This window comes from Thrips palmi, unplaced genomic scaffold (genome assembly GCF_012932325.1).
Source record: "Thrips palmi isolate BJ-2018 unplaced genomic scaffold, TpBJ-2018v1 HiC_scaffold_18, whole genome shotgun sequence".
NCBI classification, from domain to species: Eukaryota; Metazoa; Arthropoda; class Insecta; order Thysanoptera; family Thripidae; genus Thrips; species Thrips palmi.
Window position 1 is genome coordinate 9,882,069 of NW_023144627.1, and position 24,295 is coordinate 9,906,363.

General features: G+C 52.4%; 2 protein-coding genes across 2 annotated transcripts; one reads left to right on the forward strand and one right to left on the reverse strand.

The window, feature by feature from the left end:
• Window positions 1–8,281: 8,281 nt before the first annotated feature.
• LOC117644691 (lipase 3-like) lies at window positions 8,282–20,650 on the forward strand. Its single transcript, XM_034384304.1, has 9 exons — window positions 8,282–8,298; window positions 17,122–17,293; window positions 17,829–18,090; window positions 18,216–18,330; window positions 18,410–18,656; window positions 19,143–19,301; window positions 19,689–19,773; window positions 19,841–19,983; window positions 20,076–20,650. Exons 1-9 carry the CDS (start codon window positions 8,282–8,284, stop codon window positions 20,223–20,225), a joined length of 1,350 nt encoding a protein of 449 aa, XP_034240195.1. The 3' UTR covers window positions 20,226–20,650.
• Window positions 20,360–24,270, reverse strand: LOC117644430 (THO complex subunit 5 homolog). Its single transcript, XM_034383918.1, has 15 exons — window positions 24,026–24,270; window positions 23,612–23,749; window positions 23,319–23,533; window positions 23,145–23,238; window positions 22,842–23,024; window positions 22,594–22,726; window positions 22,409–22,521; window positions 22,194–22,323; window positions 22,012–22,117; window positions 21,715–21,925; window positions 21,538–21,640; window positions 21,251–21,442; window positions 21,054–21,169; window positions 20,783–20,970; window positions 20,360–20,687 (listed from the first exon to the last, which is right to left on the reverse strand). Exons 1-15 carry the CDS (start codon window positions 24,140–24,142, stop codon window positions 20,621–20,623), a joined length of 2,106 nt encoding a protein of 701 aa, XP_034239809.1. The 5' UTR covers window positions 24,143–24,270; the 3' UTR covers window positions 20,360–20,620.
• Between the last annotated feature and the right edge of the window lie 25 nt (window positions 24,271–24,295).

The following is a 24,295-nucleotide window of genomic DNA, read 5'->3' on the forward strand; positions in this document are numbered from 1 at the left end:
TCACCGAGGGCGGATCCAGGGACGGGTTCAGGGCGATGTCGCGAAAGTTGCCTACCTACAGGGGTAATGTGCGACTTTTTGCCTGCCTTTCACCCCTCCGGGATCCGCGCCTGAATGGCGCTGATGCCTCCTCTCCCTTTCAGGGTCCGGCACAAGGCGGCATGGCGCGGAGGGCGTCCGTCGAGAGCCTCGACGACGAGGACCTGGTGGCGGTGGCGCCCATCGGGGCGTCGGGCAGCCCCAGGGGCTCGTTGTCCGCGGCCAGCACGACGCCGGTGCCGACGCGGGGCTTGGTGCCGCGGCTGTGCCGCCAGGGCTCGCTGCCCGCCAACAAGCACGCCAACCAGCACGCCAGCCCCTCGGCCTCGCCCACCAAGACGGCCATGCTGTCCAGGGCGCCGTCCAGGGACTCAGTCCGGGACTCGGTGCGCCGCAAGCTGCCGGGCTGCCCGTCGGGGTGCTCGCGGTGCCCGTCGACCTCGCCGTCGGGCTGCCCGTCGGGCTGCAGCAGCACCGCCATCGCGCTGGGCCAGGCCACGCCCGTCTGCTCCACGGCGGCCGCCATCGCCGCCTCGTCGCCCTGCTCCTCCAGCATGGCCAGCCTGGCCAGCCTGCGCAGCATCTCCGAGGTGGGGTCGGACGACGAGACGCCGCAGCAGAAGCGGCGCTCCAGCTTCAGCAAGACGAGGGGCGTGTCCTCCAGCACGGTGGGCGGCATGACCACGACGCAGCAGACCGTGGTGCACCAGGGCACCGTGGTGCACCAGACCACGGTGCGCGCCGCACGGACCTTGCCCAGCACCAACATGGCCAAGTGACGGCCTGCTCGCAGGGCGGCCGGTTCAAAAATCTCTTGGAGCAGCATCCACGTCGCATGATCTCGTAACACTGCGAGACCAAACGCGCGACGGGAGTCGAATCCGCGTTCCGTTTCGTCCGAGTCGAGTGCACGACGACCATTATTTGAAAGATCTGTCCTCTTCACGTGTAAGAGAAGCCTTCATGGCGAGTCGGGTCGTCTGCAGTCTCGAAGAAGTGAGTTTCCTTAGACGTCTGGTCTGGCTCGACGCGGGCTGACTCTGATTTGCAAGTCCAGTCCTTCCATGACGCCGGACGGAACGCACACGTTCCGGTGCGGATTCAAAACTCACCGAGTCACTGTACAAATTTGCGTCCGCGAAGCGAGGCAGTTATTTCGCACTGCGAAGGCACTAAGCAGCCATCCAAAATCTGGATTCCAGATACGATATTTTTTACGCGATTTTCCTCGGCGTTCACGTCGAACGGAACGTTCACCATTCATTCGCGGTGGTGATCCCACTTTACTTATTTATTTTCGCATGTAAACGTCGTGGCTAGTATGGTAGAGACAATACAGATAATTATTTTGTACAGGCATTGTTGTTGTTGTTCTCGTTGTTGTTAATAATGACATAGAAATAGGCGCAGGCGCCCGTTCAAAGTCTAGAAGTGTGGCCTTGTACACTTACAAGCGTCAATTACTTCAAGGTATTTTTGTAAAGTGTGTTAGAGAGAGAAAGATCATGAAAATGTTTCTATCCAAAATCGTTAATCATTGTGCAGAGCGGTCATCCCCGTTTGGGACAGAGCAGGCACGAACAACTTCATGTTTCCTTGTCATTGTTTCTTGAACAACTAACTTTTCTTACTTCCCAACATCGTATGCAATCCTGTGCATCTTTGCCAAGGCTTCCAGTTTTTATATTTAATTAACTCATGATACGAGAGTTACCCACCACCCTCTACAGTCTTTTGATTAACCGAAGATTGAAATTCTATTACAAGTAAATGTAAATCCCTGCCAGTGTAGTTCTTTTCTCCTCTGCGCTGGATGAGCAGTTCAATCAAGATGGACCTCAATTGAGAATAGTATTTCGTCGTGGGTCTTAGCCCAGTAGCAAACATGCATTCTTCTCTGTCTTAGTTAGGGTCTACGCCCAAAGTAGAGCTTTTTACGTAACGCACATCGTGTTCTGACATTCTTTGAAAGTCTGTGATACACTTTTCGTGGAAACCTTTTGGAAGCCCGGATTGTCCTCAACAATGTCCTGTTTTGTGAAGAAAGTGCTTAAAAACTTGAATCGAGTTGAAAAGGTGGGATCCTTTTAAAGATTAGTTTATTATTGTCAATTTAATATGAAGTGACGCTGAGATGGCTGACAATCACCCCGCTGACCTAAGAGGGGACATTATTTATGGCCACAAATTTATTTCAATTCTATTATCAAAGGTGAGACATGACGCGCCAGAAGCATTTTATTTACCCAAGTCCAATATTGGAATATTGTATTGCATGACCTTATGATCCCAATTTAATAGAAAATAGATTTGTGAACGAAATTTGGTACAAAATTATATGTGTTCATCATTATAGGTACAACTAGGTTCAATTTTTTAGACTCCTCAAGTAGATATAATTTGAGAGAGTTATTGAAAAGGGTTAAAGAACACTATTTTGGATCTTTTTAAGGTGTAATTAATCGTCAGTTTCTTCTCAAATATTGTGGAGTTTTCTCCAAAATATTAATGACGCTATAAGATAACATTGGTATTCTCTCAATACACTGTTGGAAATTTCCCTATTTGTTTTTCGGAGATTTTTTCTTTTGTGATTACAAAATCAATTATTTCAAACTGCTTAAAACATGCGAACGTATTGCAGAATTTTTGATGTGTTGAAAGTGTGCAGATACACTCCATTATTAGTTAACTTAGGGAATTTCCCACAGTGTACATCATTCATTATGAGCCTTGGCTCCGATAAGTAAGTAGTAGGCTTCAAGATGGGCGGAACTTGGGGCCACGGGTACTCTGTACGAATCCCACTACGGCGATGTTACGTCAGATTCGACGAAAACCGATGACATATCCTAGCCAATCGAGGTAGGGATTGAGTGGTGAACCAAACCAAGTATAAGAAAGAATCCGTAGAAAAAAAATTCAACTGTAGCTTCGGCATAGTGACACATGTAGGGTAACAACTGGGATCGCCGAGCCCGCCCTAACATATCGAAATTTTAAAAAAATATTTTCCCTGTTTCTCGACCCCGTTCATGCTCAATCTTTTTCCGCGGATCTTTTTGCTCGAAAGCGGATCTCTACAAACATCTGAGACGAGTGGCTTTTCGACTCTACATTAATGGATTTGCGCAGAAGAGAGTTGCAATTAAATTGACTCTTCCTTGCCGCGAGAGAACTTGAGATGAGTCAATTAGATAGCTTTAAATCGGCTGTTTGGTAGGTAGGTCCGCGCAGGCGTGGAATTTCGTACGTAACGTATAGTAACATCGTAATTTTTTATCAAGCCTCATATAAAAAAATAGTTGTAGTGAAATGGGTTTGCTCAGATGCCGTGGTGGTGATGCATGTGACTGGAGTGGTGTTTAAGTGTAACAGCCACCGCAACGGCTCCAAGACAAGACAATTTGTAATTGAACTAAGCAATAATATTCCTCAGGAGCAGGAACATGCCCAGGGCTCATTGAGGAATGCACAGAGTGAAATAATTAGGTTGCTCAAAAAAGGTTGTGCTCGCCAACTTTGTTTTGCAGTGTCGTGGGATTGTTCAGATCTTTGACCTGTTGACGATCGAGTCGGAGCATTAGAACTGGTTTGAAGTGAGTGAGTGGTTTTTTGGCAGTCGCGAAAGTGCCGCTGTACTGTCTTGTTTGTTATCGTCTTGTCCTCTTCTCTCTAGCCCCCAAGGCCGTCGAGTCCTTCCGGGGGTAGAACTTAGATTTTCCCTTTTTCTAAACCACGAGTTAGTTTACGAATGAGCACAAAATAATAATTCCGGTAAGCCTGTATAAGAAGAACCGTCCAGGTCTCAAACGGCAATGCCATGCCAACTCGCCATCATCATGTTGTCAATTCTGTAAGAGCGGCTCACGTACTGATTTACATGCCTCGATTTTTTCGAGACGGCATCTGTTTATTGTCAGTCGGTTGTAAGTGCTTCTCTAACTTCTTGTGGATTTCGGTTTTGTCAGTGTGGCAGAATGTATGGTTGGCTGGAAATCGTTTCAGGCGCTACTCTTTTTTTTTTTTCAAGTGTAACTGTATGTTTGAAGCAGCCTGGCCAAAACGAGTCGAAATGTTTCCAGCTGACTTCCGCTCGCACCGCACCCGCACCCATTAATCACTATAATGTCCTTTTAATAAAGCTTTTCTAAGAACCAACGCGTTTTATTCAAACCAACCCATCCCCAACAACTATTTTTCTTTGTTTGCTTGTTGCTATATTTTTTCAAAGCCCTGCCACTTGATGCGCGAGGTGGCAGGCGGCCACGCTAACCACCCATTTTTCAGTGTCACGCCTGGGAGCTGCAGTGTCCGCCTTGTTCCACTCACCAGGATTGGAAGGTTGGGGGGGGGGGGGGATAGAGGGAGTTCAGATCGGACGGACAGACAGTTTAGTTACTTCAATGATAAATCGATTCTGGGAATTTGAAGGTACAGTACAATGATGGGCCAATATTGGGCTGTACTATTTTAGTTACAAACATGCTGGCCTCATCTCTCTCGACAGACAGACACGTGGACTCTGAGGCGTAGATTTGCCGCGAGAGGCGCGTGGCTTTCAAACAGACACCTCCCGCCATTTGCGCACTGGCACTTATTCGTTCCGTTCATTATGAGAGCAAATTCAAATTTTTCAAAATTTGATGATCTTGTACTGAAAGCAGCAGTATCGGCAACGACAAATGAGAGCGTATGCAGCATTCCTGACTCCGCTCCATCACTTGGTTTGTCCCAACAACGGTGTTTTTGTGAGTGCAGGAGCTTCGCCGCTCCGCTCGGGTAGCTCCGCACCGCTGAGCTGCGCGGTGCTGCGCGGCTGCTGTGTGCAAAATGATGCGCTTGCGACACGCCGCCGCGAGGCGAGGCGGTGCCCTTTTTACTTTGCACTACGAGTGCGCGCCGCCAGCCGCTTTTAAAGGAATGCCAATTTAAATTTTGACGTCAGCCCGCCTGCCGCCGCGGAGCTTGGGGCACCCGTGGAGCACTCACTCCGACGGCCATCATAGAGCAATTACGGGTCTGGTTCGCGTGCCCCCTCCCCTCACACACTAAAACAGACTCACAAACAGAGAGAAAGAGAGAGGAGAGAAAGAGAGAGGAGAGAGAGAGAGAGAGAGAGAGAGAGAGAGAGAGAGAGAGAGAGAGAGAGAGAGAGAGAGAGAGAGGGAGAGACAGACAGACAGACAGACAGAGAGAAGAGAGAGAGAGACAGAGAGCAGAGAGACAGAGAGAGAGAGAGAGACAGAGTGCAGAGAGATACACTGGAGGGCGAGCGTTTGGCTGGTTTAGCGCCTGTGAAGTGCGAGGTAGGCAACGCCACGACACACCCGCGTTCGACGGGCCGACCCGCCTCGCAGGCGCTACGTCGTCGCTGGCGTCTCTCTCGCACCCACGTGGCGTGTCGCAGGGGTGCGAGAGAGACAGAACGACGACAGAGCACCACTGACAGTGTGGGGGATATGACGCTGGCGGACGGAAGACGGACACAGACGAGTCGCGAATTTGCCTGGATCCGGTCCGTCCTGGCTGGCTGGGCGGGCTGCTGGCTTTGACCGACACGGCGCGTTGCGAGATGGTTAAGTCCGGCAAGGTGGCGGTCCCGGCCGCTCTGGCCGCCCCGGCGGTGCAGCAACTGTGTCGCTTTGCATCGTCGGCCCGCGCTCTGCTCGCTTGCTCACCGAGCCGCCACGCTACACTGCAAATCTACACTGCAAAGCTATTACACTGTTAAGGTCGGTTAAGGTACTACACTGCAAAGGTACTACACTGCAAAGGTACTGCACTGCAAAGGTACTACACTGCAAAGGTACTACACTGCAAAGCTATTACACTGCAAAGGTACTACACTGCAAAGGTACTACACTGCAAAGGTACTACACTGCAAAGGTACTACACTGCAAAGGTACTACACTGCAAAGGTACTACACTGCAAAGGTACTACACTGCAAAGGTACTACACTGCAAAGGTACTACACTGCAAAGGTACTACACTGCAAAGGTACTACACTGCAAAGGCACTACACTGCAAAGGTACTACACTGCAAAGGTACTACACTGCAAAGGTACTACACTGCAAAGGTACTACACTGCAAAGGTACTACACTGCAGTACTTCACTGCGAAGCTAAGAAGCAATACACCACAAAGCCACACAACAAAGGTACTACGCAGCGAAACTTCACCGCGCCGCTACACTGCAAAGCTACACTACTGCAAAGCTACACTGCAAAGCTACACTGCAAAGCTGCACTGTAAAGTTACACCGCGAAGCTAAACTGCAAAAATACACTTTAAATGCACATGCGAAGCCACACTGCTACACTGCCAGCGAGACGACCCGAGAAGAGTGTTGTCGTGCGTCGGGCCGTCGTCGGGGAGTCGGGGCCGCTGGCTTGGCCGCTTGGCCGCTGGGCCGCTGGGGCCGCGCTCGCGCCGCCCTTCTCCAGCTGGAGGGACATCGCGAATGCCATCAGCCACTCCGAGATAATCGAGTACACCGCAAAAAGAAAAGAGCTGGCGATGACCGCGCGAGCTGGCCGGCCGGCCGGGGAAAAAGAAAGACAGCGCTGATGATTAAAAGTAAGCGAGGGCGCGCGGGCCGGGCACAGTGCCCCAGTGCGGCGCGGACTCCTCAACATTGACGTAGTCAGTGACTGGGCTCATTCCGAGAGTCATTCTCGTTTCTGTCTCTCTCGCACTCATGCGGCGTCCCGTATAGTTGTGAGGGAGACGAGCGACGAAAACGACTCTCGGAGTCAGTCTGCTGGTCCGGTTCTCAGCGCCGGAACCGTCGGCAGCCGACACCGTCGACGACGGCAAGGTGCCCGTGGAGTCCGCCGCGCCACTCACCGGGCGGCACCGCAACTCGCTTCACATTTAAATCGGTACGGTCGTTACCGGGCGGCTGGCGCTTGATTCCGAAGGACCGTTTCGTCGCTCTGTCTCTCTCGCACCTGCGCGGAACAACCCGTGGGTGCGAGAGAGACAGAGGCAGGCGGCTGGAGTGCGAGGCTGTTTTCCGGGCGGCCGTCTCGCTGCGTTGCGCGTTTGGCATTTGGACGGCTAACGTTACAGTTCTCTTCTTCAGCTTTCGTTTAACGCGGCAAGAAGAATGTCCGCGTTCCGCGGGCCCACTCTGGAAAATGCGGCCTCTTTCTCCAGGGTGGGTCTGGCACTGCACGGCGCAAACGCTCCCTTTCAGGAACTCCCTGCAAATCATCCAAGTCTTTGCAAGAGTTTTGGCCGCCTCCAACGTTCTTCCGGCCTACTGTGCATGGGGCCCGAATGGGACGGATACCCGGCCAGCCGATCGCAAAGCACGGACTATCCCGGGATTGTCGTTCGTTTGGCTCGCCGGGTGCGTCGTGCGTGCGACTGGGGTCTTCTTGCGGTCTCCACGGGGACCTGGAGGCCCATGCCGAGAACCTCTCGCACCTGCGCGAAACGCCCCATGAGTGCGAGAGAGACAGAGCGACGATCTCGGATTCAGTCTGCGCGGGTAGGGTGAGAGGGGGGAGGGGGGGGGGGTCAGAGAAAGGGGCGTTGGGGTTGACAGCAGTGCGTGCGATCAGCGCTGCCGTGACTTCCGAAGCCGGTCCGCTGCAGAGGTTCCCCCCCCCCCCCAGTGGGCCAGAAGACCGGTGGAGGCGGACAAAACTCCAGACGCGTTTTGAGCTCCAGAGTCGCTAAATGGGACTCGAACCGAACGTGTGACCCCACCAATGGATTGCTCTCCGAACGAGGAATCCATTGGTGGGGTCTTACGTTCGGTTCGAGGCCTGTTTAGCGACTCTGGAGCTCAAAACGCGTCTAGAGTTTTGTCCGCCTCCACCGGTCTTCTGGTCCACTGTGCCCCCCCCCCCTTTCCCCCTCGTGGAGCGCACCTGCCTCGGCCCTGGCTGCGCGGTGCGGTGGTGCCCGCTGCACTAGCACTGGGTGGCTGCGTCGCGCCGCGCACACTGCTCACAGCTCGCGGCACTGTAGGCGCTTTAGTGACGACCGGCCGGCCCGCGGTCCGCGAGCTCCCCGCCGAACGCCAGACGGAGAGGGAGACGACGGCGGCCTCGCGCACCTGGCGGCAACGACTCGCGGCACCTCGCCGACCACGCCCGCCTCTACACGCCCCCCGCCGCCCCCCGCCGCCCCCCGCCCCTCGCCGACACGCCGGCCGCCGCAGACTCCACGCGCCTCGAGAGATGCGCCGCCCCGGCCGCCACAACCCGCCCGGCTTTCGGTGAGACATGGCGCCCCGCGACAGGTGAGTGAGTCAGTGAGTGAGGGCACTGGCGCCACAAGGCGAGAGTTCCCACGACGCGCCGGCGTGCACAGTGTCGCAGTCGAAATCGTTGCCAACGTCAGACTAGGCAATATTTGGGTTTCGCTCTTGAGAAGTTGCAACAGTGGGCCAGAAGACCGGTGGAGGCGGCCAAAACTCTAGACGCGTTTTTAGCTCCGGAGTCGCTAAATGGGACTCGAACCGATCGTGTGACCCCACCACTGGATTGCTCTCTGAACGAGGAATCCATTGGTGGGGTCACACGTTCGGTTCGAGACCCGTTTCAGTCTGCAGGTGTTGGTTTCTCCGAGAGGGCGACCGTGGCATGCCGTACGCTTAGCACCCCACGCGAAAGGATCAGTAGTGATCAGTAGTCAAACGGTATTTGAAACTGCAGCGGCTCATCTGCAGTTCCTTTCTGCAGTTCTTTACTGCCCTTGAATTGCATTTAATGTCTTGCCGGCTGCAGTCGCGCCCGAGACTCAGGCCTCAAATTCGGTCCCCTTTATTTCTCATCCCGGGCATGGCGCTCTTGGCGCGCGCCGTTTGCGAGACCCGCCGACTGGTTCCGAGAGTCTGTCTCTCTCGCACCTCCGCGGGACGCCCCATGAGCGCGAGAGAGACAGAGCGACGAGGACGACTCTCAGAATCAGTCTGACTGCTGGACACTTTTTGAGCGTGACATTAAGCTGTTGGTCAAGTAGACGTTATCCTCGGGATGCGCGTGGCGGCGTGGCCTCCAGGGCGGCAGTGTGGCGGCAGCACGGAGAGCCTAATGAATCCGCGGCCGGCCGCCCGAGAGAGCCATTTACGGCACGACTCTGTCTCTCTCGCACTCACGGGGCGTCCCGCGTAAGTGCGAGAGGGACGCAGAGCGATGAACACGACTCTCGGAAGGAGGTGGGAGACGGGGAGAGGGGGCGAATTTTCAATAGTTCATTTCAAGGGTGCGAGGAGCGCTCGCTTATTCGGCTGTGATGTCACTCGACACACATACACACTCACACACACGCGCACACACACACACACACACACACGCACGCACGTGCACTAGGACAGACTCGCTTATACATATACTTACATACATAAATACACACACACACACACACACACACACACAAAGGCAGCTGGTCCCCGCCGGCGTGCCAATAGTGACACCGTGGCGTAGTGCCTGCGCGTCGCGGCGCGTCGCGGCGCGTCCCTGAGGAGAGCGCGTTGTCGCGTTGACAGTCCGAGTGGAGTGCGCGATGATTCGCACCAACTCCACCGGTCTTCTGGTCCACTGTGCGCGCAGAGAGACAGAGGGATGACTTGGTAATGCTGCCGGACAGTGATTTTCCAGAGCGCCCCCCCCCCTCGCCCACACTCGGCGAGCATCCCCCGTGGGAGCTAGGAATGCCCCGGTGATCGACCGCACGCCCCGAGGCGAGCCCCGAGGCGTGCGCGGCGGCAGACTGCCCACCGATTCAGACGCTCGGCTCGTCGCTCTGTCTCTCTCGCACCCTTACGGGCAGCGCCATGAGTGCGACAGAGACAGAGCGACGAAACGACTCTTTCGAACCGCTCGGCTGACTGACGGTACCGCGGTGTGGTGTCCGTCGCGTCACCAGAAAGCACTTGTCATCCAGTGAGCCCCGCGGCGGCAGCGCGGCCGCCGCTCTGGACTGGATCAAGTTCGCGGTTCCATTTTACAGCCGATGACACCTTCACTTTAAAACATATAGGAAAGTATAGGACACATTTTCACGACAAACCTAACTGTCTTCTTAGTACACACTTACAAACGCATGCTTGGCGCCGCATAACTCCATGCTAACACAGGTGTAAATGGGATCAGGATTTTCTGATCATTTACCTATTTTTCTGATAAAATTTGGGATTTTCTGATCATTGGTGCACTATCAGAAAAATTGGCATCAGAATTACAAGTATTTCTGATAACTGTGAAATGATCAGAGAAAAAGTCTGATCGCTAATAAGTGATCAGGGAAAATTTCTGATCCGAAAAGTGATCAGACAGTGATCAGAATAGAGTCATCAGAAAACATAGACATTCTGATAACATGCAAAACTATCAGAAAATCGTGATGTCTCAAAAATCTAGATGTCTGTAAAACAGAAAGTTTTCGAAATTTTGGTTTCAAATTTGGTGAGCGGTATGTTCGCAACATTTGGCTAGGGCATTTTCAAGGTCATGAAATTTAGACCATATCTTCTGGCATTTTGAGAGCTGATGGCGAGCTAGCGTGAAACGGATTGCAGAATTGGATCGGACTCAGTTTCGACCCCCTAGAGCCGTTTGCCTCATCTCCGTATCTTTCATGGTCGTGAAAATATCCTGAGTCAGATATCGTTACATTTCTGATAATACAATTTCTGATTCTACTCCAGTGGTGATCAGACACGAGGTGATCAGAGCCACGCTGATCAGAAACGTGATCAGGAATCAGGATAAAAAAACATCAGAAAAGGTGTTCGAAAAAGCATCAGGTTTTTTTCTGATCCTCTATTTTCTGATCCAGAAAGTGATCAGCGCTAGGTGATCAGAAAATCCTGATCCCATTTACACCTGTGAAGCATAAGTGTAAGTGTGTACTTGTCAAAGCATGCATTTGTAAGTGTGTACTTGGCCAAGTATGCGTTTGTAAATGTGTACTTGCAAGCATGCATTTGTAAGTGTGTACTTAGTAGACAGTTAGGTTTGTACACGGCAGAAACGGTACCTGGTTTTCTCAGGAAGGAAGCCTATGGTAAAGACATAGGCGATTTCCAGGGGGTTCCTGGGAAAAACAGGTACCGTTTTTACGTAGTAGTGTTGGTGTTAATTAGTCTTTAGTGTCGGGTCTAGAAAAACCAAGCGTGAATCCTAAAAATAATAACGTGTAGTAGTTAGTACTATGCTGTCGTTGTTGTTGCTTCTTGTTGTTGTATCGCTGTGCATGCCGCCTGGTGCCGATAGGGCACGCCAGGCACGCCAGGCACTGCATGCCAGCATAGCCTACCTTTCAGTGGGTCAGGAACCGGCCTTGGCCGGTGCATCCCTGCATCAGACCCTGCAGTTCTATGCAGTCCCTGCATGCATGTGAGTGCATCGCCCCCCCCCCCCCTATCTCTCTCTCTCTCTGCGGTGTCGGGTTGTGAATCCGCCTAGAGCTGGATTCTGAACAGCGGCCCCCGTCGCTCTGTCCCTCTCGCACCCCTTGCGGCACGCTCCGCGAGTGCGAGAGAGACAGAGCGACGAAAGCACGTGGTTCGGAATCGGCGTCCCGGCGGTCCGCGGACACATCGACGTATACGTCGTGTGGGGAACCCACATCAGATACGCCCTTGTTTGTGTGTGAGTGGGGGGGGGGAGGGGAGGGGAGAGGGGGAGGGGGGCCGCTGTGACACTGTGTGCGGAAGCCGCGCCCGGCGCCAAGCTGCAAAACTAATACTTGCACTTTTCCGTGGAGAGAGAGAGAGAGAGAGAGAGAGAGAGAGAGAGAGAGAGAGAGAGAGAGAGAGAGAGAGAGAGAGAGAGAGAGAGTATGTGAGTGAAAGGCATAACTTACCTGTTGCATCCGATCAGATAGCGAGCTGGCTGGCCCGCACGCACGCGTGCCAAAGAAGCGGCTCTAGGACTCCGTGGGAAAAGAGCAGGAGAGGAAAAGGACGGAAAGGGAGAGGGGAAGGAGGGGAGGGGGGAGAGGCTTTGACCCTCGGCTAGTTTCATCGAGTTTCATCGCGATCCAAAAGAGAAAACGCTGATGTATCGGACGTCCCTGCGGACTGCGGACTTCCCCACCGGAAAGCTGCAGGTCCGGCGATGCGATACGAACAGAGCCAGGCAGGGCCAGGCAGGGCCAGGCAGGGCAGCGAGTAGAGGCCGGCCAGCTACCGCGATTAAATCTATTTTCACAAATAATTACCACTTCTATTTATTTTTTAAAATTAAAATTTTGACGAGAATCAAAACGATAACTCGTATTTTTAACTGTTCAACTCGGCGAGATCCCCCGCACAGTGGGCCAGAAGACCGGTGGAGTTGGACAAAACTCTAGACGCGTTTTGAGTTCCAGAGTCGCTACACAGGCCTCGAACCGAACGTGTGACCCCACCAATGGATTCCTCGTTCGGAGAGCAATTCATTGGTGGGGTCACACGTTCGGTTCGAGTCCCATTTAGCGACTCAGGAGCTCAAAACGCGTCTAGAGTTTTGTCCGCCTCCACCGGACTGGTGGCCCACTGTGCCCCGCAAGCCGCAACCACTCACTCCAGCCAGGGACAGAAAAAGGCATCCTCGCCGCTGCCGTAAAATCTGCATAGTTGCAATACTAATGCCGCGAGTCGCACCTCCCATTTTTTTTCGGCTTTCCGAACGCCGCGCGCGTTCGCGTCGTCGCGTCCCTCCGCTGCCGTCGAGAGCGAAAGCGGAGCGCGTCCGAGGCGCGCTCGCGAGGTTTGTTGTGTGTCGCCTCGTTCGCAGACAGCAGACCGATTCCGAGAGTCGCCCTCGTCGCTCTGTCTCTCTCCCACCAATAAGGGATGCCTCGTGAGTGCGAGAGAGACAGAGCGACGAAACCGACTCTGAGTCTGCTGGCTGGCACGCAGCCTCCCAGCCCTGCGGTGCAGCAAGTGCGTGCGCTGGGCCCATCCCGAACAGTGCACGTCGCTCTGTCTCTCTCGCACCCGTGCGGCACGCCCTGTGAGTAGGAGAGAGACAGAGCGACGAAAGCACGCTTTCGCACAGTGCACTGCGCGGAGTCAGCCTGCTGACCGGGCTGCAGACTGAGAGTCGTTTTCGTCGCTCTGTCTCTCTCGCACTCATGCGGCGTCCCTTAAAGGTGTGAGAGAGACGGAGCGACGAAAGCACGCTTTCGCACAGTGCACTGCGCGGAGTCAGCCTGCTGACCGGGCTGCAGACTGAGAGTCGTTTTCGTCGCTCTGTCTCTCTCGCACTCATGCGGCGTCCCGTAAAGGTGCGAGAGAGACAGAGCGACGAAAACGACTCTCGGCAGCAGTCTCCCTGCTGACGCATCGCCCGCGAGGCCAACCTGTCAACCGCTAGTCGCGCTTGCCAGCGGTTAGCCCTCTGCGGCCGGACTTCAATTTGACGCGTTAGCAGCGCGTCGCTTGAATGTCTTCCGAGCCATTCCATTTCACTCCGCAGACACCGACCGTGACCGCCTGTAGTAGACTCATTCCGAGAGTCGTTTTCGTCGCTCTGGCTCTCTCGCACCTATACGCGACGCCCTGTGAGTGCGAGAGAGACAGAGCGATGAAGACGACTCTCGGAATCAGTCGCTGCTGTATGGAAAGTACTTTCTGGGCGCCAGTAGTCTTGCAAGCGATACAGCCGCGGAGTAGCCATTGACGTCAAAATGGCTATCGAAAGGTGACACCAGCCGGGTCAAAGTTCTGACGAAAAACAGTCATGAAATGACACGACTGAGGTTTACGCGTTGGGTAGTGGTGCGAGAGAGACGGAGCGGAGCGACTAAAGCAAAGATCGTCAACGGGTGGATCGCGTTGGATCGTGCTCGCCAACGTCGGCCCGGGTCGGTCCGGAGCCAAGCCCTGGCGGGCGTGGGCCGGCCGGCGACTGGCCCAGCTTCGAGTCCCGCCAGAAGCCTGCATTTTTGTCGGTCTCTGGTACCCTTCAGGTTCTTGAAAAGGAATCTCCACGGTATTTATGTGTGCCGTGAAATGTTAGTTGCGGTTGCAGCTCTGAAATCGCGAAAAAAAATTATAGCGCCGCCGGGACTCGAAGCTGGTCAACGGTTTGGGCCAAAACCGGCGCTCCGGTTTGGTTCGGAACCGACCCGAACCGACGTTCGGGAGCACGATCCATCGCGATCCACCCGTTGACGATCTTTGGACTAAAGGGCTGCTCGGAATCAGCCTGCAGACTGATTCCGAGAGTCGTTTTCGTCGCTCTGCCTCTCTCGCACCATGCGCGTCACGCACAGTGGGGCAGAAGACCGGTGGAGGCGGACAAAACTCTAGACGCGTTTTGATCTCCAGAGTCGCTAAATGGGACTCGAACCGAACGTGTGACCCCACGAATGGATTGCTCTTCGAACGAGGTGTCACCGCTCAAACTGGCCTCGCGCGCGGACGAGGTTCCGCGAGTCGCCGCGAGATGGCGCTGCGCGCGCCGAGCCGCCGCACGCTCGCGGTGGCGACCTAGGTTAGCGTTGTAACTAGTTTGTAAGCAAGATTTCGTGCATTCAGTGCGGAGTTTTCCACCATTCCCATTATTAGCATTAAGTGGATTCACCTGTCCCATCGCCGGCCCTAGGAATTCATTTGAGCGTTCCCCGCCCGTGGCTAGCGCCTGCACGGCTGTTCCCCGAGGAAAACATGCGCCTTCTACGGCCGGTCCCCCCCGTAGGCGTCGCGCCCCCACCGGCTGCTCCCCCGGTCGTCTTCGCCGACAACGACGACAGATTCGAAGGCGACATCGGGATCCTGGGCCCTTTTACCCGGGTGGCGACCGTGCCGGCGGTCACAGAGGGATCCGTTGGTGGGGTCACACGTCGAGGGGTCGTATTCAAAGAATCTTATCTGCGCGTTCCCCCCCAGAGAATCTTATCTTAAACGCAGGCAAATTCCACTCAGTTTGACCATTTGATACAGCTACAAATCAAAATAATTTGTGATTTAATTCATTGAAATGTGAAGATGAATGATCAAAGAAACCAAAAGTGCGTGTAGAAATACATTCCGCTTACTCTCGTATCCGTCACAAATGGTCAAAATGTGTGAAATTCGCTTGCGTTTAAGATAAGATTGTCTTGGGGGGAACGCCCAGATAAGATTCTTTGAATAGGACCCCTCGACGTTCGGTTCGAGGCCTGTTAAGCGACTCTAGAGCACAAAACGCGTCTAGTGTTTTGTCCATCTCCACCGGTCTTCTGGCCCACTGCGTGACGCCCTATGAGTGGGAGAGAGACGGAGCGACGAAAACGACTTGCAGAATCATTCCACTGCAGCGGCCTGCAGCGTCGGAGTCAGGGCCGGCCGGGGGCCTTCGGACTGCCTTCAGGCTGACTGCACTGGCGGCCCTTGTCCAGGGGATCCCAGTTCCCACAGAACAGTGTACCAGTGTAACGTCCCACAGCCGGTGCGTGCGGCACTGCCCCTGCAGACTGATTCCGAGAGTCGTTTTCGTCGCTCTGTCCCTCTCGCACTCGCGGCTCGTCCCGCGGGGGTGCGAGAGAGACAGAGCGACGAAAACGACTCTAAGTGTGCATGGCTCTGCATGGCTCCGCACCGGTAAAACTGAAGCGTAGTTGTATGCTTGATTCAAGCATACAACTACGCTTGAAGACTTTACGCTTGACGTCAAGCGTAGAGAAGAAATTCTCCCATGCATTTAGATAGGCGGGAGAGGGGCAAAATGTAGAACTATGCTTGAAGCCGAGCGTAGTTCTACTACGCTTGAAGAAAGGCGTAAAACTACGCTTGAGTTCTACCAGTGCGCCGCGCTGCGTGACGGAAAGTGACCAAAGTGACCACCAAGTGAGCCTGCCCGGTGGACGGGACGGACAAGTGGCGCGGTTATTACGGCATTTAGGATCCACGCGCCGGAAGACCTGGACAAGGACCTGGACGTGGACCTGGACGCCGTGCTGGCCGTGCCAGAGAAGAGGCCTCATCCCGGCGTCCTGCCGTGGACTCGGAAAACCCTCGGCCGGAAATAGGCTCCAAGTTTCACGCATTCCTCCCATTGTTTCCGTAAACTGCATTCGCAGTGCGGGGAGGATGGTCAGATGGTCGCAAAGGCTTTGGCTGTGGCTTTCCACAGTGTGCCAGAAGACCGATGGAGGCGGTCAAAATCCCCGACGCGTTTCGAGCTCCAGAGTCGCTAGACGGGACTCGAACCGAACGTGTCACCCCACCAATGGATTGCTCTCCGAACGAGGAATCCATTGGTGGGGTCACACGTTCGGTTCGAGTCCTGTTTAGCGACTCTGGAGCTCAAAACGCGTCTGGAGTTTCAGCCGCCGGCGCCAGTCTTCTGGTCCACTGTGCGCAGGTTTCGCGACGACGCACTGGACACCTGCCTCGCGCTTCGCGGCGCGGAGGGCGCTCCCTTGCGCCGCTCGCCGGGACTCCGGGACTCCGCGAGGCAGGAGGCTGATGGCTGATTCCGAACACTGTCTCTCTCGCACTCGAGGGGCGATCCGTTGGGTGCGAGAGAGACAGAGCGACTGTTCGGAGTGAGCCTGCACTGCAGGCACTGCAGGCGCTGCTACTCCGCGGCGACTGCTGCAAATCAGGGTCGCCTCCGAGTCACGCAGTCACGGCCGTGCCGGAGCCCAGTGTCTTGTTTGTCGTCGACGTCGTCGGCCACACTGGAAGTGCCCCTGGCGGGCTGCAGCCTGCGGCCTGCCATCGCCTGCACTGTAAATCCATGGGCAAGTTTCCTTGCCACTCCACTTTCACGTCACTCCACTCTAAATCGCTCTAAATGCAGAAATTTGGGCGTGAATCGCCCTCTGAGAGCCTCAAAATTCGGCACTCGGACGGCCTGGGTCGCCCAATTTTGGCATTTTCATAGGGCGACCCGGACCCGGGGCCAGAAGACCAAAAATGTCGGCGTTCAAAACGGAGTGGCACTGCCACTGGAGTGGCAAGGAAACTAAGCGATGGCTTTGCAGCGCGTTGCAGCGCCGCGCGGGTTCGGGGCGTCAGTCCCAGCCGCCACTCCTTCTTCTCAAGGGTCATGTCGTTGCGCAGGATGGCGGTGTGCTTGGCGGTGCTGGCGGTGGCCTCCGCGGCCGCCGCGTCCGCCTCGGCCAGCTTGTCCAGCGCCAGCACGCGCGCCCCTTCGGCCCCCTCCAGGCCCAGCGCCGCGCTGGAGCGCTCCTCGCAGGTCGGCTTCCTGGAGAGCAGCATCCTGGGCGTGCTGCCCTCGGCCATGCTCACGCGCTACTTGTCCCGGCTGCGGCTGGGCGGCGCGCTGCACGAGCCGCAGGTCCTCATGAGCACGGTGAGTGGAAGAAGCAGAGCCAGTGGCGCCAGTGGCGGATCCAGAGCCGGCATTCGGGGTGACGCACAGTGGGCTGGAAGACCGGCGCGGGTGGCCGAAACGCCAGACGCGTTTTGAGTCCAGAGTCGCTAAATGGGATTCGAACCGTACATGTGACCCCACCAATGGATTCCTCGTTCGTAGAGCAATCCATTGGTGGGGTCACACGTACGGTTCGAGTCCCATTTAGCGACTCTGGAGCTCAAAACCTGTCCAGGATTTTGACCGCCTGCGCCGGTCTTCTAGCCCACTGTGGGACGGTGGTCAGATGCCCCCTCGGCCCCAAGCAGCCACCTGACTGGTGGGCAAAAGGACCCTCGTTGCCCCCGTTAGTAGGCAAACAGCGCTACGTTGTCCCTCCCTCAGGCCGGCTGTGGATCCACCACACTGGCGAGAAGGAGAACCAGAAGCAGAGGGAGAATGAGGCGGTAAACGCGTTTCCCGCGCGACGTGCACGACGTGCCGGACGCGCTGACTCGATCCTCTCGGCGTGCAGGAGGAGCTGATCAGGCGCGAGGGCTACCCCGTGGAGACGTACACCGTGCGCACCAAGGACGGCTACATGCCACTGCTGGTCCGCATCCCCCGCGGCCGCCAGGACCGCCAGGACGCCGACAACGCCTCGGCCCGCGGCGCGCCCCCCAAGGCCTCCAAGGCCCCCAAGGCCACCAAGCAGGCGGGGCGGCCCGTGCTCATCACGCACGGCGTGCTGCAGTGCTCCGACAACTGGGTGCTGCGCGGCAGAGACCACGACCTCCGTGAGCATCCTTAGAGCACGTTTGAGCGTCATGTTACCTTAGTTTTGCCGCGGGGTGCGACGTCTAGCTGGTCCGGTCCAGCAGTTTGCGGCGGCTCTGACTCAGATTGTTGTTCCTGTTGGCAGCGTTCCTGCTGGCCGACGCGGGGTACGACGTCTGGCTGGCCAACACCCGCGGCTCCACGTACTCCCGCAAGCACGAGAAGTACTCCGACTCCGACTACCGTTTCTGGGACTTCACGTACGTCACGAGCCTCGGCTAGCCTCGGCGGTCCGTTCGTGTTCGAGAATGCATTTTGAGGGACTTGGCATGCTTCCAGACTGCACGAGCCAGGGGTGTACGACCTGCCGGCCTTCATGGACAAGGTGCTGAACACGACGGGCGCGTCCAAGCTGCACTACATCGGCCACTCCATGGGCACCACCATCTTCTACATCCTGGGCTCCACGCGGCCCGACCTCATGTCGCGGGTGCGGCTCGCAGTGCACCTGGCGCCCGTCACCTACTGGAGCCGCATCCAGAGCCCCCTGGCCAAGCGGGCCTTCCAGGCCGCCTCCGTGCTCAAGGTGCAACACGTGCAACACCGGCACCCTCAGCCGGCACGACTGGCGCCGGCGGCCAAAGTTCTAGACGCGTTTTGAGCTCCAGAGTCGCTAAATGGGATTCGAACCGAACGTGTGACCCCACCAATGGATTGTTCTCCGAACGAGGAATCCATTGGTGGGGTCACACGTTCGGTTCGAGTCCCATTTTGCGACTCTAGAGCTCAAAACGCCCCAGTATTCCTCCCCCAGTATTCCTCACACATATCCCCACGATGCACCAGTGTCAAGGTGGCTGGCTGCCAATCTCAGCTTGCCTTCTCTGCAACTCCTCGAGAGCAAAGCCCAGTTATTGCCTGCTAGGCAGGCTGAGGTTGGCAACCCTTTCTACACAGGTGCATCGTGGTACAATTTTTGCCCGCGTACGTGGCAACATTGCGCGGTCCACCGCACTGGGATGTTCCCCAGGTGTCCCTCCCTCGGTCGTTCACCAACTCCTTGTTGTCGCAGAGACTGAACATGCCGATGCTGTTCGACAACTACTTCTCCCGCAGCAATCGCTCCGTCGTCATGGCCGACGTGCTGTGCCGGGACGGGTCCCCCGTGCAGGGGCTGTGCGCCGAGGCCCTGTTCGGCATCGTCGGCTCCAACAAGGCCCAGCTCAACATGGTGAGCCTCAGCCCTTCCTGGAGGGGTGTGACAATTGGGTTGCCTACTAGTCAGGCGGTTCAAAGTTTAAACCGCCGAAACAATGTTCAAGCCGCCAAGGCTTGAATGGAGGATGACTAGTGGGTTGCCTACTTGTCAGGCGGTTTGTTTCCTGAGCGGTTCAACGGCGGAATAACTGCTGCTGGGTTCCCTACTTGTCAGGCGGTATGTTTCCTGAGCAGTAAGGGGAATGACAATTGGGTTGCCTACTCGTCAGGCGTTTCGTTTCCTGCGCAGTTCCACAGGCGGATAGATGACAGTTGGGTTGCCTACTTGTCAGGCGATTCATTTCTCTAGCTTTTTCGCCCACACGACTTTCGAAGAAATAATGCGTCTTCATCATTACAGACCATGCTGCCCATGATTTTTGCTCATTTCCCTGCTGGGGCATCAGTTGGTCAGGTCGCCCACTACTACCAGAACTACGAGCAAGGTAAATCTAATTGTTTCTGATTCTGTGAAACCTTAGGAGGTTCAACTAATACTTTGGAAATTTCTAGGTATTTTTCACCAATATGACTATGGATCTGAGCAAAATATTAAAAAATATGGCAGTTCAAGGCCTCCAGTTTATAACATGAGCAGAGTCACCGCCCCTGTTGCTATTTGGTACGGCCTAAATGATAGGCTTGTGTATCATGAGGTATGTGTGCAATGTCAGATTTGTATTCCCAACGGGTGATGCATGTCACGTTGCATGTTTGACATTACTGACTTTATTGATGCTGATTCCAGGACGTGGTGGCTTTGTCAAAGCAGTTGCCCAATTTGGTGGGATTGCACCTTGTTCCATTTCCCAAATTTAACCATTTTGACTTCTTATGGGCTACAGACTCACATTCTTTACTGTATGATGATGTAATGAAGGTTATGAGTAGATTCTAGTCAATACAATAAGCAATAGCTTCCAACAAAATTCATAGGAAATGTTTAATTTGATAAATAAAATAAAAGCTTGGTTGTAAAGTACAGATAAGTGTTAAAGGTTAAGAAACAATTTGGAGAGAAAATGCTGTTGGTTTGCTGGAAAATAATTTATTTCTCAAAAAAGTGCATCGGAGGCTGGTGCTGGTGTGGCCAGTGTATTGACTAAAGACTGACCTGTATTCATAAATTCGAGTTTATTGTAGAAATTAAGGCAAATAAGAGTTTATCTTAAGCATTTGACAAAAACAAAGCATGAAACTTTGAAAGAGGTGTGCAGTGATCCAATTTGCTTGTAATGCACGTGTATCAAAAGTAAATCTGTTGACTTCACTGATTATAAAAAAAATAAAAAACTATCGCTGGGTGAATACACCCCCACCATAGCCCAAATATTTATATGGCAAAGCACGGGCGCGACCTCTGAAATCAAAACAAATCGAACCATCACATAATGTCAGATTTTAATAACAGTACTTGGTTCTTTAGGTAGGTTCCAAAATAAGTGTACTCTATACCTGGAGGCCTGAAAGTAAACCTTTTCACGGGGATATATTTTCTTGTCTTCATCAGAGACTGAGCTGGCCTCTAGATAAATATCAAAGCAATAGAGCAGACGAGTAACTTGGGCAGCAAGTAGAGTTTCAACCCAATTAGGTCCAGCCATTAGCTCCTTGTAGTAAACATTGACTTCGCATTCCATATCCTGCACAAAAGTAGCAGTAAATACACATCCATTGTGAAAAACAAAACTAAAGGCAAAATGTGTTTACAGAAATATGACCGCACCCTAATGGCATCACAGTCTACAGCTGAATGGTGTCCTTTCCAATTTACTTCCATTGAGAACATTGGTGGGGACTCCGGATAATTGCTTTTTATGGCAATCAAAGCTAGGGCTTTAGCTGAGAGAAAGACAAAAAAAGGATAAATAAACAAAACTAGAAAGTTGACAGCATTGAAACAATGTTAAAAATTTCCCTCACCTGGTCCGTGGGAGATAGACATGCGATACACAGAGTCCAGCTCTATGACTTGCTGTTGGTTAATGAGCCACTGGGTGCTCTTGTGAGAGCGGTACTCATCCCAACTTATCTGCTTCAAGTCACTGATTTGAGAATTAATTTTGGTGGGGAACTGATCGTGCAAAGATGGCATAGGGGGAACTATTCCCGTTTCTGAAAATAAAATAGCAATGGCATAAAACCAATCACAATACTTGTTTCCATGAATTTTTTTTAAACTGACTATACACGTGGTTACTTTTGCTTACCTAAACTTTGTACTTGCTTACACAAAGCAAGACGAGATTTGAATCTTTGGCGCAAAGATTTGATGACACTTGGAACACTTGCTTTACTTACCTCTATACGAGCCTAACAGAAAAAGACACAGCAAGTTGATAACTTGAAACTTAGAATGAAAACTACACCAGTGGAACAACCATTACCTTTTTTGAACTCTCTGGATTTTGACTGATGAAGTCCAGTCCTGAAACCCTCTGAGCCCAAATGTAGGGAGCACCAAGATCAGATATAAAATCAGAAAATGGGCCTAGTCCAACATTTTGGAGTTGATAATCGTTCGCCACATTTGGACTTTCTTTGCCTGTGTCACCAGGGTATAGAGAGCACAGAATGTTTTCAGGCGTCATTAATTGGCTGAAAATACAATACATAATGATATGTAGAACAAAATGAAGGGAGACACCAACATCAAAACTGCCTGTCTTCAAACCTGTCTGTACCTTGCAAACAAACCGGTGATTGGCTGAGACATTTGAATGGAGCACTTAACAGTGACTACACCAAGATTAAGTAAGTATGAAAACACCAATTTCATGTTGCTTCCATCTGAAAAAAAAAAATTGGATTGAGGGAAAAAAAATAGTGGGAAATGAAACCACTTACTTAATTGGATAAAATATACCTTTCAAATTGATGGTTAGATTCACGGTCAAAGGATGTTTGGCCAGTAAGCGTTTCCGTCTTTCTTCTTGGCGATCAACTTTACTATTTCTTTTCCGATGGTGACGTTTACTCTTCTCATTACTTTCAACCTACAACAACAAATATCATTTCTTATTATCGTCATGAAATGTTTCTCCACAAGGACATTATTCAAACAATATGTCAACTACTCACCTCTTGCTCCTGATCAGAATCTGATTCTTCTTCTTGATTTCCTTCATCTGATTTATCTTTTAAACGACGTGCTTCATCTTCATCACCGTCAATAGTAACAACCAGGAGAGGGTCTGAAATAATATGTTAAGGGAGTCATATGTCTAAAAGCAAAAACCAGATTGCTGAAATGACAGATCACCCACCACTTGCTTGTTGCTGAGCGTCAGCTTGCACATACAAAAAGAACAAGCAGGCTGGCAAGAGGTATGCCAGTTGGTGCTGCATTCTTGTTTCCAAAACCTTCTCTCCAAGGCTTTCTTCAACTGGTTTAGTTGCCTAGAACGACATGATAAAACTCAAATCAAAAATTCCATGTTCTCTCTGCTTATTACTCACTCAATAGTCAACTGAGCCTATCAAAATAAATCAGACAGAAAAAACTACCACACACCTGAAGAATATTTCGTAACATTGGAGCCAGGTTGTCCAAATGCTGCTGTTGTTTTTCAATGTCCTTGGCTACTGTCTCTTTTTGGGAGTGCATTTGCTTGCACATTTCTGCCAGTTCTCGTCTTTGAGTGAGTTCCCACTCCAAGCGTGCCTTCTGGAGCTGGTGAGCGTCATGCTCTTTTGACTGTAATAATAATAAATACAATATTTTAATACCGTAGTCCATGCTATGCTACAACAACTCAATTGAACCACATGAAATGACGACTGCAAGAAAAACAGGATTGATAGACATGTCACTCACAGACTTTTTGGAGGGAGCAGAAGCTTTCAATGCTTCAGGAGCATCACGCATAAATTCTTCAATGGGGACAAGGTCAATATTTTCGTCCTGTGACCTTGACAAATTGAAAAAAGAAAATCATTAGCATTCCAGAGAACATTTGACTGACTCCACACTTACAAGTGATGTACTAACTTGAATTGAAGACACTTGTTAACTTCTTTCTGCAAATGAAGAACTTCGTATAGCAGGTTCTGAAGCTGCAAATGTTGACTGTCAACCTGCCCTTTCACTTTTTGTAATTCCTCACGTGAATGTTTAAGCCGTAATTTATTTAACCTATTTAGCTTTCTTAGCATCACAAATAAAAGACAAGCTTCAGAGCATTTTACATTGATGGCAGCCTTTGCCTGTAAGCATAAATTTAAAAAGTCAATCCACACTGGAGAGGCATTGAAGGATAACAAAGGACAGTTATAATAATATACCTCAGGTGTTCCCTTTTTCTTCAGAGCAGCAATTTCTTCCATGTAATTTCTAAAAGAATTACAAGTTTCGCTGAATAGCTTCCTATCTTTGTCGGGGTCTCGTGCAGCAGCTTCATTTTCTTCCCACTCACACACACTCTGAAAACAGTCAATGAAAGCAGCACTTAATGAATTTGAAACCACAATCTCAACTCTGGGAAATTACCAATGGGAATAACTTGAAACTATTGCAAGAGATGTAACGTATTCTTTTGCTGAAGGAGTAATGACATTAGCGCTTGTGTGTGTCACACCAGAAATGCCCTATGCATTAAGCCAATAAACCAGAAACGAGGAACAAGAGGAATACTAAGGCAGGGAAACTTGAAAATATTAAGTTGTTAAAAGATATATAACTTGAACATAGCAAATTACCTTGTAAACATCTTCTACCACTACTTTTGTAGGGGTGGGTGGAGTAGTGTTTAACTGGGAGGCCTTGCGCCTCTTTTTCAGGAGGGGCTCAGAATTATCAGTTCCATTTTCCTTCATCTTCGGTTATGATAAAAATGCCCACTCACTGCAAAAAAAAAGGCTTGTTTTTGACACCGAATCTATGAATGATCACCACCGGTAAGTTAACCTCACCACAAAAACAACACACTGCCCTACAAAAACATGAAAACCGTTTTGCATGCCAGTAAC